Consider the following 14,428-nt stretch of genomic DNA (forward strand, 5'->3'; position numbering starts at 1 on the left):
TCTGGTGGAGAGAGTGCCTGGATTGGGGGGAAAGAAGACACGAAAAGTCCAGTACCACCTTTCTTAACCTGTTCAGCCTCTTACTATAAAAATATCTGAACCTGAGTGGCTTATAAACAGTATACATTTGTATCTCACAGTTCTGGAGACTGGCAAGTCCAAGATCAGGGTGTCAGCATGGTAAGGTTCTGGTGAGGAACTTTTCTGGGGTGCAGACTGCCAACTTCTTGCTGTATTCTTACATGGTAGAAGGAGTAACTAACCTCTCTCAGTCCTGTTTTCTAAGGGCATCAATCCCATTCACCAAAGCTCTGCCCTCATGAACTAATCATATCCCAAATTTCCACTTCCTAATATCATCATCTCAGGGACTAGAGTTTCAACATATGAATAGGTGAGGGGTTGAGAAGGCAAAACATTCAGACTACAGTGTTGTTTGGGGCTTAGATTTGTGGTTTGACTTCTTTGTTTAGTTACTTTCTTGAGAAGAAGAGATTTAATACTTAATTTTGTTTCACTATATTACCCCTTTCTTCCCCTACGCAGTTGGCTAATATAGCATAATGGTTGAGAACTCAGACTTTAAAGTCTGACTGTGTTTAAATCACAGCTCTGATACCTACCAACTATGATCTCAGGGAAGTTATACAACCTCTGTGTAGCTCTACTTCCTTCATTGATGTTGTGTATGTTACCTGCCCAAGCTGTAGCTGCAAGAAAGGTTGAGAAAGTAGACTCTTTATTTCTAAGGTGAAGGATTCTCAAATGTAGGGGGGCAAATTGTTTATGACAAGTGCCCCTCTATGGCAATGCTTCTTGACCTTCATTTTGCACATGAGCCATTTGGAGATTTTGTTAAAATGCAGATTCTGATTCAGTAGGTTTGGCATGGAACCTGAGATTTGCCCGTACCCAGGTGATGTGAAGCTGCTGATCTGAGGATCATACTTTGAGTAGCAAGTCTCCATAGCACCAATTTTCAAATTTGGCTGCATATTGGAGTAACTAGAGAAACATTTCCTTAAAAAATTTACTGACTTTTGAACCCTGCACTCAGCCGATTTAATTGGTTTGGGGTGAGGCATGGACATATAAGTTTTTTACAGTTCCCTAGATGATTCTAATGTACTCAGATACCTTTTACTGCATGCTCCAACTTCTTGTTTTTTTGCAAGGTTATTTTAATTTCATTTTTCTGAGACAGAGTCTCACTGTGTTACTAAGGCTGGAATGCAGTAGGGGCAATCTTGGTTCACTGCAACCGCCACTTCCCAGGCTCAAATGATCCTATCACCTCAGCCTCCTGAGGATCAGGGATCACAGGTGCACATCACCACACTCAGCTAATTTTTGGTATTTTTGGTAGAGACAGGGTTTTGCCATGTTGCCCAGACTGGTCTCAAACTCCTGAATTCAGGTCATCCAACGGCCTCAGCCTCCTAAAGTGTTAGAATTACAAGTGTGAGCAAGCAAGCCAACCTGCAAGGTTACTTCCTTCCTCCAGCTTCCAGAACTTCTATTTTCCCTGCCTTGTTTGGTTTCTCCCCTTGTAATTTGATTATTCTCATTTATTAGGCAGAACAATTTGAAACTCTTACTTTTTAGTCCCATGGGCCAAACTTTGGGTATCTAAAGCTCCATACAGTTCTGCAGATCCAGTGTTTCCCAAAACTATGTTACCTGTTGCCCTGGCAGAATATGGTATGAAGTGATACATAAACAAATATTGTTTTAAAGTCTAAATCATTCTGTATTTATTTTAATGTCATTGTTCAAAGTGTAGCTAAAACGGTACATCCGATCTTGCAAATATTATTGTTTAGGATAAGAAGTTAATTTTAAAAACAGGTAAATAATAATAGAGGCTCAGGGCAGATACAACAAAAATCTTGAAATGATTTGCAAGTGATAGAAATTCAAGGGTGCCTATAAAAGCATAGCCTTCTTTCCAAAGCCATAGGCTTTAGAAGCACAGAAGAACTGGCAGAGGTGTTCAAAGACAACAGCGTTTTTTCTTCTCCCCCAACATATAGGTAGCAATATAAACATTTATTTCTGAGCTCATATGAATTATGCCACTAATCTTATTCAACATTTTGACATGGATACAATTAGTTTTGATCACAATATTTTTTTATTAAGAAATTTCATAAGATTTCAAGACAACAGCACCTACCTTTGAAAAATTCATGATCTAAAGAAAAGTAAATTCTAAGAATCACTTATGAAATATAAATACAAAAAATGTTTGGTCCCTTAACCAGCTAACCTTTAACAAGAAAATGGGTGAAACTGTTCAGAATTGTTAAGAACTAATGCACAAATCCAGAAAGTGTTAAAACTCCGAAGCAGGATAAATTTTTTAAAACTCCACACCTATTGACATTATTGTGAAAGTTCAGAACACAAAAGAAAAATTGATCTTAAACAGCAAAAAGACTGACAGCAGTCCTTTTGACTCTCAGTAGCAATAGAGAACTAGAAGATAACAGAGTAAAATGCTCAATATTCTGACAGGCAAAATACTTGTAAACCTAGAATTGTATATTCAGTAGAATTATCATGAAACAAAAGGGCAAAATCAAAATATTTCAGGTAGAAAAAAACCCAAGAGTACCACATCACACTGTCACACAAATCATAAGTAATTTGCTACAGGAACAAGGAAAATGATTCAGAAAGAAGATCTGAGATATGCAAAGAAATGGTAAGCAAAATATTATTACATTTGTGGGTGGGTTTAAAAAACGATGTCTACTTTATATGATGAAAACAGGATAGAGCTAAAGTAGTGAATAACTTATAAACTGAGAGAAGGGAGGGTATGTAGAGCTAAAACATCCTAAAGGCCTTTGTATTATGAGCTTTATATTTTAAGTTTACATTTTAAAATATCAAAACAAACACTTAAATGCGCTTAGAGTGCATTACTCCAAATAGAGAGAAAAATAACACACACACAAAAAAACAAACAAAGAAAAAAACATACACACACACAATCCAAAAGAAGCTTCTTTTCTAAGTCTTATTCTGAGCATATTACGACTATCTTCTAGTTTCTATTACTACTGAGAAGCTTCTTCTCTAAGTTTTAACTTTATTTTTTGTATGCCATTCTTATTCAAGGTAAGTAGTGTGTATAATTTCTTATTGTGAGCGTATCCCTAAAGAATCATTTTCTCATGAGAATCGCTTTCAGCCTAGGTTGTAGAAGCATTCATCCAAGTTGGTTTTACGTTTGCTTCTGCCAGGAATTCTTGATGCCCCATGTCTAGGATCTCTTCAGGCAGGAGATAGGGTGATGGTGTAGGAGGATCAATTTCTTGGCTTGCGGATTCCAATAATTTGTTATAGATTTAAACTATGAACTTTGATGACATGCAGGTCTAGGGTTTCAAAATTTAATCAGAGTTAAATACGTATTTTCTTCATCCAGAGATGGGACAAGCTTCCTCATATGCTCGTTCATGGGTGATTTGCATTTTTCCTACTCCATCCTTTTCCTAAGGATTTTAGGGACAATGGCTTTTTGCACAGTACTCATTTCCAGTTGCCACCTCGAGCCCTTACCTCCTGCTCCTAAACATCCACACCTCAAGTTAGAGAGAGTAACTACATTTTGCCCACATCTGGGGGGACCAATCTTCCTGGTTTCCTTAGGGACGTTGTAATTTCTCAGTGCTAAAACCTGTAAGTTCTGGGCAAACTAGCATGACTGGCTGCCCTATAACCCAGCCCCGATATCCAGGGTGGAAGAAAAATCAGTTGAACAAGTCATTGCTCTTGTTTTCAGTTTATTTTTGGTACTTGGAATTTCCCTTCTTTTTTTATGGGTTTAGCTGCCTATTAAATAAAAACTTTTTTTATCCCGCATTAGTAGGTGATAGTATGAGACACTTCTCACGTTATAGAACTCCACCATTTTGCCAGTTCAAAAAGTAACATTTTAATGCTTTCAGTCAGTACAGAAGTGAAGTCTGAGGATAAAGGTGACAGCCACTTAGCCCTGTGTGTATAACAAGGTGCTGCAGTGGTCCCCAAAGTTATGTGATTGGCTCCACCAACTGCCCCACAGCTTGATGCTGCTCTAGGCCCTCGCGCCAACCTTGAGAATGTTTCAGAATTCTCTAGGAAGGCCTAGCATCTTCCTGTAAGGCCTAGATTTTAAAATGTAAAATCCCTGAGCAAAGAGAGATTCTTTTATTCTGTTCACGCCTGCATCTGCAGTACCTTGTAATCACAAGCACTCAGTAACCGTTTCTTGAAAGAATAAACATCCTGAATGTCAAAACTGGCATATTCTTCCATCCAACCCCTTCTATCTCAAACTTGACAGAAAGTAGTCCAAGCTTCTGGCCCGTCTGTCTCCTTCCGTTTTCCAGACTTGTTTCTATTTATTTCCGCAGGCATTTAAAAAGATTTTGGGGTGGATGTGAAGCTAACAGTGATTGTGCTAACCCTGTGCATTCCAGAAGTCATTTTGAAACTACTGCCTAGTCCCATTAGATTATCAAAACTATACCACATATTTCAGTATGCATACTTATTTCAAGGAAGTTTTGGAGGTGATGTGTGTGTCTCTCGGTCCATGTGAGGGCGGTGCCTCCCTGGGACCCCAGGCACTGGCCCTGCACACATGCACGGCGTACCCTGCGTATCGTACACAACCACTGCGTGGGGGACGCCGTCATCCCCCGCAGGCCCCCACCTAACGCCAGCAGGGGGCGGGGGCGCTGCCACCCATTGGCTGAGGCCGATATCACGCGCCCCGATACCCGGCACTGGAGGCACCTCCCAGAATCCCGCGGCCCACGCCTCAGTCCGCCTGCGCTCCTCAGCCTGGCGGGTCCGCTTTTAGAAGCTCTTTAGCTTTGTCGCCTGCCCTTGATTTAACTTACACCTTCGGCTTTGGCTCCTTTGACTGCTCGAAGCCCCGCAGCCAGTTCCCGCGGACTTCACCAGCAGACCCAGAAGTGGTGGGTGAAGCAAGCGTCTGTTCCTCCTTGAGCCTGTCAGGAACTGCTGCCTGCCGCCATCATGGTGAGTTGAGGGAGAGGCCTGAGGGCCAACGCCTGTGGGGTCTTCACTGGTGGGCGAAACCAGGCCCCGCCTCACTCTCAGATTTCCCATTTTGGGGACACCCGCCTAGACGCACTATGAGTCGTGGCCGGCAGGGTGGGAAGAGGCAGCCTCGCAGTGGTGCGGCCTACAGAGAGGCCGGCACGGAAGTGGCGGGACACCGAGCATGGCGTGATGGTGGGCCCCGGAGAAGCACTGCCTCATAGGCCACTTGGAAGGGCCACAACCTTGGTGCGGCACCCATTTCCTGCCCTGGGTTCTCTCCTGGTAGCGGTTTGGGGTGCCGGTTCCACCACTCCCACGCGCCCCGACCCCCCGCCAACCTCACTTCCTGCTTTCTCCAGGTGGCTCCGCAAGATGGTGGCGGGGCCTCCTGACTGACCTTCTTGAACTGGGAGGGCCGGAACTTCTTCAGGAGTGATTCTCTCCTTCCAGCCTGGGTGACAGAGCGAGACTCCGTCTCAAAAAAAAAAAAAAAAAAAAAAGGAGTGATTCTCTCCTGCTGCTTGTACGGGGTGGGGTGCGGTGGGGTGCGGTTGGGTTTGGGTTTGTGGGGGCTTTAGCGAGTCATGTGGGGTGTCCTGAAGGCACGTCCGGCTAGCTGAGGGGGTGGGTGGAACGTGCCTCTGGTGGAAGTGGTTCTCTCTTGGTCCTTGTACGGGGTAGGGTGGAGTTTGTGGGGACCTTAGCAAGGCGTGTGGGGTGTCCTACAGGCACGGCCCGGTAGCTGAGGGGTCTGGGCGGGAAGTGCCTCTGGTCTCCTGGTGCCTGCCAGCTGCTGTGTACTTGCTGATGGCGGCTCCCTCCTGCAGTGGCGACAGGCACAAAAGCTCGCCTGATGCCTGCCATCTTTGCGGCGTGAGGTCACCTTCAGTAGTTGCCATTGATACTTTAAAAATTTTTAAACTCCAGACACAATTTTTCCCCTCTGGATAAATCAGGAATCTTTGACAGAATGTCCATGTGGTAGATAATGTTGAGTGTGCATTTCCGTGAGTTTGGTAAATGCCCAGCGTTGGTTGGGAGCCACCGCAGATGCGGCTCTGAATGCGCTAACCAACCACTGAGTCACAAACGCGAATTACTTGCTGTGTGTGTGTGTGTGTGTGTCTGCTTTGATAATTCTCTCTCTTCGTTTTTAGAGATAAGAGGAGGAGATTTATACACAGTTTATATTACCAAGTATAAACATTAAAATAAAAATATATAATTAAGCAGCCATTATGTGCAATAAGTGTACTACATGTAGTTATCCGTGCTGATAGAAGTAATCACTTTGAGTTATAAGTAATAAATATTTATAATAATACTTTTCGTTTTTAGAAGTAAAGGGAACAAATCCTAATAGTTTCATCAATTTTTTCTGATTATGAAAGTATGTTTATTCATTTGGAAACAATCACACTAAGAAAATAGTAATCCATCTTAATCCCTTTCATCAGTTTTTGTGTGATTATAATAGTATGTTTACTCATTTGAAAACAATCACACTAAGAAAATAGTAATCCATCTTAATCCCAACATAGATAACCGCAGTTAATTTTTGATACATGAATGGCCTTCCAGCTTATTTTTATGCATGTATTGCAATTGCATATAGATAGGCCAACTTTTAGAAAAGTTACATCATGCTGCTTAATACTGTTTTACAACTTGCATCTTTCAATTAATATGGACGTTATTCTGAAGATAACTTTAATTTTCAATATATGTTAAAAATTATATTATTATTTTACGAAATTACCTTATGATGAATACTTTTTCGGTGTTAAAACTGTCACAGGCTGGGCACAGTGGCTCACGCCTCTCATCCCAGCTCTTCAGGAGAATGAGGCGGGCGGACCATTTGAGGTCAGGAGTTCAAGAACAATGATGAAACCCTATTTCTACTAAAAATACAAAAAAATTAGCCAGGCATGGTGAATGCACTTGTAATCCCAGCTACTCAGGAGGCTAAGGCAGGAGAATCATTTGATCCTGAGAAGCAGGTTGCAGTGAACTGAGATAGTGCCACTCCACTCCAGCCTAAGCAATAAAGTGAGAGTGTCTCAAAAAAAAAAAAAATGCTATGAATATCCTTGTGTAAATATCTTGGCACGCTTGTACTATTAACTCCTTGATATGAATTACCATCAGTAGCATGGTTGGGTGAAACCGCTTTGCCCTTTTATAACAATATTAAATTATGCTCCACGTTAGTGTAGTGGTATCTCCACATATCAAATTATGATACACCTTTTCCAAGGTACTCTTGGTAAAGCATGTATTTTCTCACTGACGGTGTGTACAGTGATCTGTCTTCCACACCCTTACAGTGAACGGTATTAAGATTTTTTAAACTGTCAACCTAATAGCTGGAAAATATTACATTGTATTGATGTGCAGTTTTAAAAATCATCAATGAATTTAATCATGTATCTAGCTTTTTAATTTTCCTTTTTAATTTTCTTTTTCTTACTGATGCATAAAAACTTTATTACTATTCACATTTGTCATACATAGTGGAAAAATACATGTAGTACTAATAAGGAGGTGCCCTGGTGCCCTTAACTTACCCCTATATTCAATGGAGATGGCGCTAGTATTTCACTTTAAGGTTAATGGTAGGATAATATTAGATTGATAGAAAATGAGATTCCTCTATATTTTACTTAGGTTTTTAAAAAATTTAAAAATGAATGCTGTATTTTATTAAATACTTTCTCAATGGTGAATTAAAGTAACATGTCCTGAGAATGGAGTATTCTTGCTTTGCCAATAAAAACTATATTCTTTATTCCTGGAATTTTGCACTTGTGTTGAGGGGAGGGATGGACCATCTTGATTAGGCCTTGTTACTTATATGCTGTTAGCTTTGTAAAATGCATTGAGAAATACTTTTTTCCTCTTTGAAAATTGAAGAGAAGGTTTAAATTTCTTGATCTCTTCTTCTGTGTTTTCTGTCTTTATTTCAGGTTTCTGGTGTGTGTGCACACCTCTCTCTGACACACACACATACACCCAAGATATCTATTTCTAAGTTGAAAAAACTCCCAGGGAAACTGAGCCAGATAACATTGGGTATTCTTTTTAAGACTGTTTGGTAAAAATTGAAATTTCACTACGAGTTTACCATGTCGTTGATTTCCAAATTTATTTGTATAGAGTTTGTGTGTAGCACTTTTATAATGTGTGGCCACAACGCGTTTTTCAGGTCTCATATATACTTTTGCTGTCTTGCTTTTTCTTGCTTACTTTTGCCAGGATTGTTTATTGCTTGAATTTCAGCCTCGCCACCCACCACTCCCCGAGAATCTGCTCTTCGATTTACTTCTGATTTTCACATCATATTTTCTTAAATTTAGCACTCTCTATATTTACTCCTCTTCTTACTGCTGTGAATGTAACTTTGATGGCTAGTGAATAAAACTTTGATGACTACAAATGATAGGCTTTTCAAAGGTCAGTTTATATAAATATCAGTTTGCTTACGTGTTCACATAGTATTTGAAGTAGATTATGCTGGCAAAGGAGTAGGATGTGCAGTAGTATCCCTGGCCTTTAGTATCAGATTCAGGAATACATCTCAGTTGTGACAGCCATCTCTAAACATCACTAAATGTGCTGGAACTCAAAATCTTCCCAGTTGAGAATCAATGCATTTCCTAACCACTAATAATCTGACATAGTTTTCGGCCAGATCTTACACCTCTAAATTAAAATACATCCAACACTATGGTGCAGAGACAATACTGTAATATAGCTTGTTTATCAAAGAAAAACGTATCCAGTTCATCCGCGAAATCAAGGGAATTGAAAAGGAGAAAAAAGAAACTACGGAGTTTCAGAATTCCTTTTTGTTTTGTTTTATTCTGTTTGTCATTTCTGAATGAATTGAAGGGATTGGTAAGAGTATCTATGGGAAAGGAAATCTAATCAAGTTCCCAATAGTTCAGGATAGTAAACTTAATGTCATCTGGATAAGCAATGATATAAGACATTTTAGAAGGAAGAACTTTGGAGCATAGTTTTTTAAGTTTTCTTTCACATCATTGTCATGAAATAGCCCTATTAAAAGGGAAAGAATTAGGGAGTTAGTTACAAACCCAAATAGCAAAATTATAAGCACAAAAGAATAGAAGCAATAAACTCAGCTTTAGATGAGTTTGAGAATTAGAATCATCTCTACCAAAGCTGTGTAGAATCAGTAACCTCTAGCATCTTATTAACAAAGCAGGAACTCTACTTTCTTATTAACTTCTGTGACATCACTGTGCTTTACAAAAAGACGTATAGTTTCTCTTGTCTTTTGTTTTCTTTCAAACAGGTATATGTGTATTAACTCTGTTTTTGCAGCCTTTTATTGCTTACCTTTTGTAGTCCAACAGGCACTTCACAAAGATTTTTAAATTAGCGATGTGTCACAGTTTCGCTGTGGTGTTTCAATTGGTTCTTAATTAAAATTTCTCTAAAATAAGTCAGCTAAAATAGTAAAGCCAAAAAGAAACTTGAAAAAAATTTACTGAAATTAATTCAAATAACAGGACACTAACTTACATTGGCATACCGCTTTTACCACTTTATACGCCACAAAGTGAATTCACAGATGTTATCTCATTTCGTCTCAAGCAGTTTGCCCAGAGATACACAGCTGGCAAGTAAGTGGCTTATAACCACTTACCAGTAAGGAACATAAACCTAGATCTCCTGACTAGATTAATTTTTGTTTCCCTATGCTAGATTGTTTCTGCAACTTTACTTATGAATACTACTTCAGAAAATTTTACATTAATCTTAGAGTTTACTGTGGAAGAAATAAAGACAGTTCTAATCAGAATCTAGAAAATTAATGAATTATATGTGTGTATTTTTCTATCTGAAAATAAAGATGGTATCATATATATCTGTCAGCCCACTGTGAAATTAGAATTACCAGTCCGGACTGATTTGGTGTTACCAGGAGATGTTGGCAAGAGAACATTTCGTGGAGGCTGAACATGAGCATGTGAACAATACGGTTGCATAGACCATTTTCTAAAAGTAAAAACGGGATACTAATACCAAGAAGTGCTAACATTGTAAAAACTCATCTTGAAAGTATGTTGAAAAAAGGCAAAGCAAAGACAAATTGGTTTAAAAGCACGAGAGGCTTATTTTCTTTTGATGCGGCCCTTTTTTTTTTTTTTTAAGGTTTATCCTTAGTATACTCAATAAAAGGTAGAAAGTTTGAATATAGAACAGGGTGATTTTAATAACTTTATATATAAATCTGAACTTTCTAGTTTTGGATTTTTAACTAATTCTGAAATATTTTCTAAATACTAAATAAGTATTCTTTCTGGCATTGTACAAGACTCGGTGATGAGCAACACTGGGCTTAAGAAGTACTATATCCTTTTGGTTAAAAATTCCATCCAGGATGTATCAGTTTAGATCTGAACCTGAACTTAGCTGCAGTGGTGACTAATTTATAATGAAAATACTATAAAATATTTTACACTTAAGAAACACAAAACTATATATTTCACATTATGTATGGGTTTGCCTGTATCTAATTATGATGTCTGCTTTCCAAATTACAGCCTGCTGCCGTCCTGAGACTCAAACTCGGCAGCTCAGAGAGCTAGCACCCAGTCTTCATCTGCTGCAGTTAGCCAAGGCTATGTTTTGCAGAAGGCAGAATCATGCCAAACACACTGTTTTGTTGGTGGGTGATGATAGGGTATTGTATTCATACCTCATTTTTGCCTTAAAGTGCATTTGAACAATGGGTTTTGGGCCCTGTTACAAGCAATTTTTTTTCTTTGTACTTCATGGAGGCTTAGGAATTGGTTTTACTTTTGACCCATAGGTACTAAAAATATCTTTGACAAGAGCTACGGTCATTTTAGGTAAAACTGGGGAGAAATTTTCACCTCATTGTAGTAAAATTGTAGTAAATGGAAATTTTTGAATGCAATTTTTACTCTTGATTCAATTCTTTTCCATAAGATGGATGCAACTGAGATTAAAAGCTTCTTTGGTAGATGGTTCAGTGAAAGAAGTAGAAGATAATCACAGAGTCAACTGGTGTCTCCAAGGGTGAGTAATTTTATCAAAATACCTACAGACTCTAGTCACCTATAGTGTGTCAAAGACTTCAGAAGTGATAGTGTGACACATGTATAAATGAAATTTTTTGCCGTGTTAGTTTCTCTCACGTAGAGGATAAAGGTTATTGCCAACTCTTTTATTTGTCCATTTTTTCTAACAAACATTTTTAAATGTCTCTCCAATTCCTGTTTTTTCCTTACAAACCCGGTTTACCAGTTTTGTCAAATAATTGTTTTCTTCATACACTGCACAATGTCTTAAATTTTAACCGTCTTGTCTTAGATAGTGAGTTAATTTCAAGGTTCACAGATATGAATTCTTTGTTAATCAATAAAAGTTTTCACACTGTCCTAATCTTAGCACATTTGACATAGTTGGAATTAGGAAAGAAGTATTTAGCGCCCAGAGGATGTGTCATGTACATCTTAACAAGTAATTTATGTAATGTGACATCTTTTGTCATGATCACTGGTGTATATAGACTAGCAGAAGTTCTGAACCATGTGTACCCTTACGATGGTGATTTTATACTTCATTTATCTGCCTTTATAGCTATGGTTGTTCATTTTTAATGACGTGGATGTCAGAAGATAGTAGAAGTAAGTAATCTAATAGAAAAATCTATTATTTATTTTATTGATACAACATTTAGTGTTAGTGATATACTAAGTCTTGTGTAAAATTTTGGAGAAAGATACACTCTGTTCAAAATCCAAACTTAGAGTAGCCACATAACTTGTTAGATCCTGTTTATTTTTGACTGGACACTAGGTTCATGAACTACAGGCAGGAAGGGTTGTAGAAAGGGTGATGAAAAGTTTTGATCACCTTTCATGATGCCTCTTGACGCACAATTAGAGTAGTAAGGATAAGTAAGAGTAGCTTCATGATGACCAAATTTTAATTTGGTGTGTATCTATATATACTATATAGATACACTATATCTATATAGAAGATATGCAGGTCTTCTATAATAATAGAAACAAGAAGACTTTATATATTTACAGGTCTTGGAAGACTTGAAAATTGAGTCCTAGTTTTGTTACTGTTTTATTTTCAGTCACAGATCCATATCCAGGGTAAAAAAACTGAAGCTGGGGCCCTGCAATCAGAAAGCAAAATTTGTGTGAGTAGGAAAAGACATTGTTTCTTTTGACGCGTGTAGATGTTCAGATAACTAAAATAGGCTTCTTCCTTTTGCTTTTAAAAGGTGCTTATCATGTGCAGCCCGTGGATTTTGGTATTTAATCCTCCTCCTCCACGCAGTTTCAAAATGTCTGGAGTAATCCAAATGTGAAGCATTATCTTCAACCAGTCACGCTGAATCCTATAACTCAGTACGTTCAGGTGAGAACTGCTTATGTTCCTGTTGTCTTATTTTAGTCATCATTCCTTCTGTGCAGTTGTATCTACACTTCCATAGTAGGTGGCAGTAGAATCCCTGTTTGAATACCTTGAGTGATGGGAAATTTATTGTTGTTAAGAATTTCTTCTTCTTAATGTTTGTTATATGGGCAAAATCTACATACATTGTAAGTCTTTCTATTAGGAATGACCTCTGTAGACACATGAACAAATCTCTTCTTATCTCTTCCTTTTCACCCCACGTAACTAATTCCTAAAGTGACTGGGAAGCAGCTCTCCTCATGTACCTGCCTAGTTCATGTTTCTGTAAGATAGAATTCATCTAGCTATTCTTTACTGGAGATGATTTCCAGATGCCTCCTCTGTAAGAAGTGCTGACTTCTGGATATATTCTGGTTCTGGAATGGGTAGATTTCTGATCTGTTTTACTGTTGTCTATAAAACCCATGAATTTCGGGCATCTAATTTCTCTCATCCTGGTTACTTTGATGTTTAAAGTAGGATTTAACATGTTCTATCACTTACTGTTGATAAATAATATTTATTTTCTTCTTAGTTCATTTTATATTTGTGTTAGTTAAAAGACATTTTCTTTGATGGAAAATAAAGTAAGAAAATATTAGTGGAATAGTTCTTCAGTATCTCTTGTTTGTTAACATTTTCCGTGTATTTGAAACGTGTGGGGACCTCTTCTTCTTTTTCCTTCCCTGAACAATGGCTAGAAAAAAAGCCCTACTTGTTTCTGTCATTTACTATGAGCCATTACTGATTCAGAGTGTATTCTTTTGTGCTGCTACCTGTATGTTTTTAATTAGTAAGTATTTATTGAAACAGCAGATATTACAGTGTCTTTTTTCCAGTTGTGGATTATATACTGCCCTTAGTTTTTTGAAATAAAGTACAGAGAAAGCCATAACATCTGTAGAAGAACTACAGTACTACCCTGTATTATTGTCAGATACAAAACAATCTGGAAGTATTTAGCCAAGGAAATAATAAATGTATTAATTTAACTTACGTTGAAATCTGTCTTAGTAGAGCCTTATTACCAATATAAGAAATAACTGCTGGTTGGGCATCAGTACACAGAAGTAAGGTAAACTTTGAATGGTGAAGTAGTCAGTTATTTTGTCATTTGGCTCTTCCCCCTCCCCACCCACAGGATAGCACTTGACACAGAATATTTTTCTTCCTAAAGTCAGTCATTCATTTAGAATTCTGCATTGTTGTATATAGAAAAATAATTAATATTTTAAAGTTTTTCCTTTTTTTTGTTATATTGGGAATGATATTTCTTTCTTATTTAAAAAAAAATGCTTTACCATAGCTAATCATTCTTTCTGTAAACTTTATTTTCAGGCATATCCTTCTTATCCAAATTCACCAGGTCAGGGCATCACTGGATATCAGTTGCCGGTGTATAATTACCAGGTATTTGAAGAGGGAGTAACATGATTTACTTTCAGATATTATTGAGGCCTTTAACTTGTTTATACAAATTGCCTGAATAGTCAGTCCTTTAAAACTAGTGAAATGTAGCTTAAATTGAAAGAAAACACTTAGAATTGATCAGAATGAAGACCTCTGTATTATTTTGAAGTAATGGAATAACATTTTGACTGGAATACAGTTAGCAGTAACTTTTCTGTAGAACATATTTTTGAGATTTGATGTCTCCTTCTATACTGCAGCATGTATTTTTTTTATCTTTGCTATCAAAGAGTTGAAACATCCAGACTGACTTCCATGAATTTTGTAGAGATACAGAGTGAAATAAAATTATTACTCAAGTCTTAGATCACAGAATTGCAATCAGATTTTTATTTTAGCTTGCTGCTTCATGATAGTAGTTCTCTGGGTCTCTTTTCAGAGATATGACTATATCTATAACCCATTCTTGTATCAATCATAA

The 14,428-nt window shown here is 37.9% G+C and overlaps 1 protein-coding gene across 3 annotated transcripts in view; it reads left to right on the forward strand.

Moving 5' to 3' along the window:
- Positions 1–4,089: 4,089 nt before the first annotated feature.
- LOC116272366 (deleted in azoospermia protein 3-like) overlaps positions 4,090–14,428 on the forward strand; it is a 55,804-nt gene continuing 45,465 nt past the window's right edge. For 2 of the 3 annotated variants that reach the window (XM_031661088.1, XM_031661090.1), the window contains exon 1: positions 13,881–13,947. Coding sequence is in view for 1 of the 3 variants with exons in the window: in XM_031661089.1 (XP_031516949.1) it covers positions 5,038–5,040 (3 nt within the window). In the remaining 2 variants the exon portion in view is untranslated. Of the gene's footprint in view, positions 5,041–13,880; positions 13,948–14,428 lie in introns of those variants that run through there. The other variant, XM_031661089.1, reaches the window with a different exon arrangement.

Source organism: Papio anubis, chromosome Y (assembly GCF_008728515.1).
Source record: "Papio anubis isolate 15944 chromosome Y, Panubis1.0, whole genome shotgun sequence".
NCBI classification, from domain to species: domain Eukaryota; kingdom Metazoa; phylum Chordata; class Mammalia; order Primates; family Cercopithecidae; genus Papio; species Papio anubis.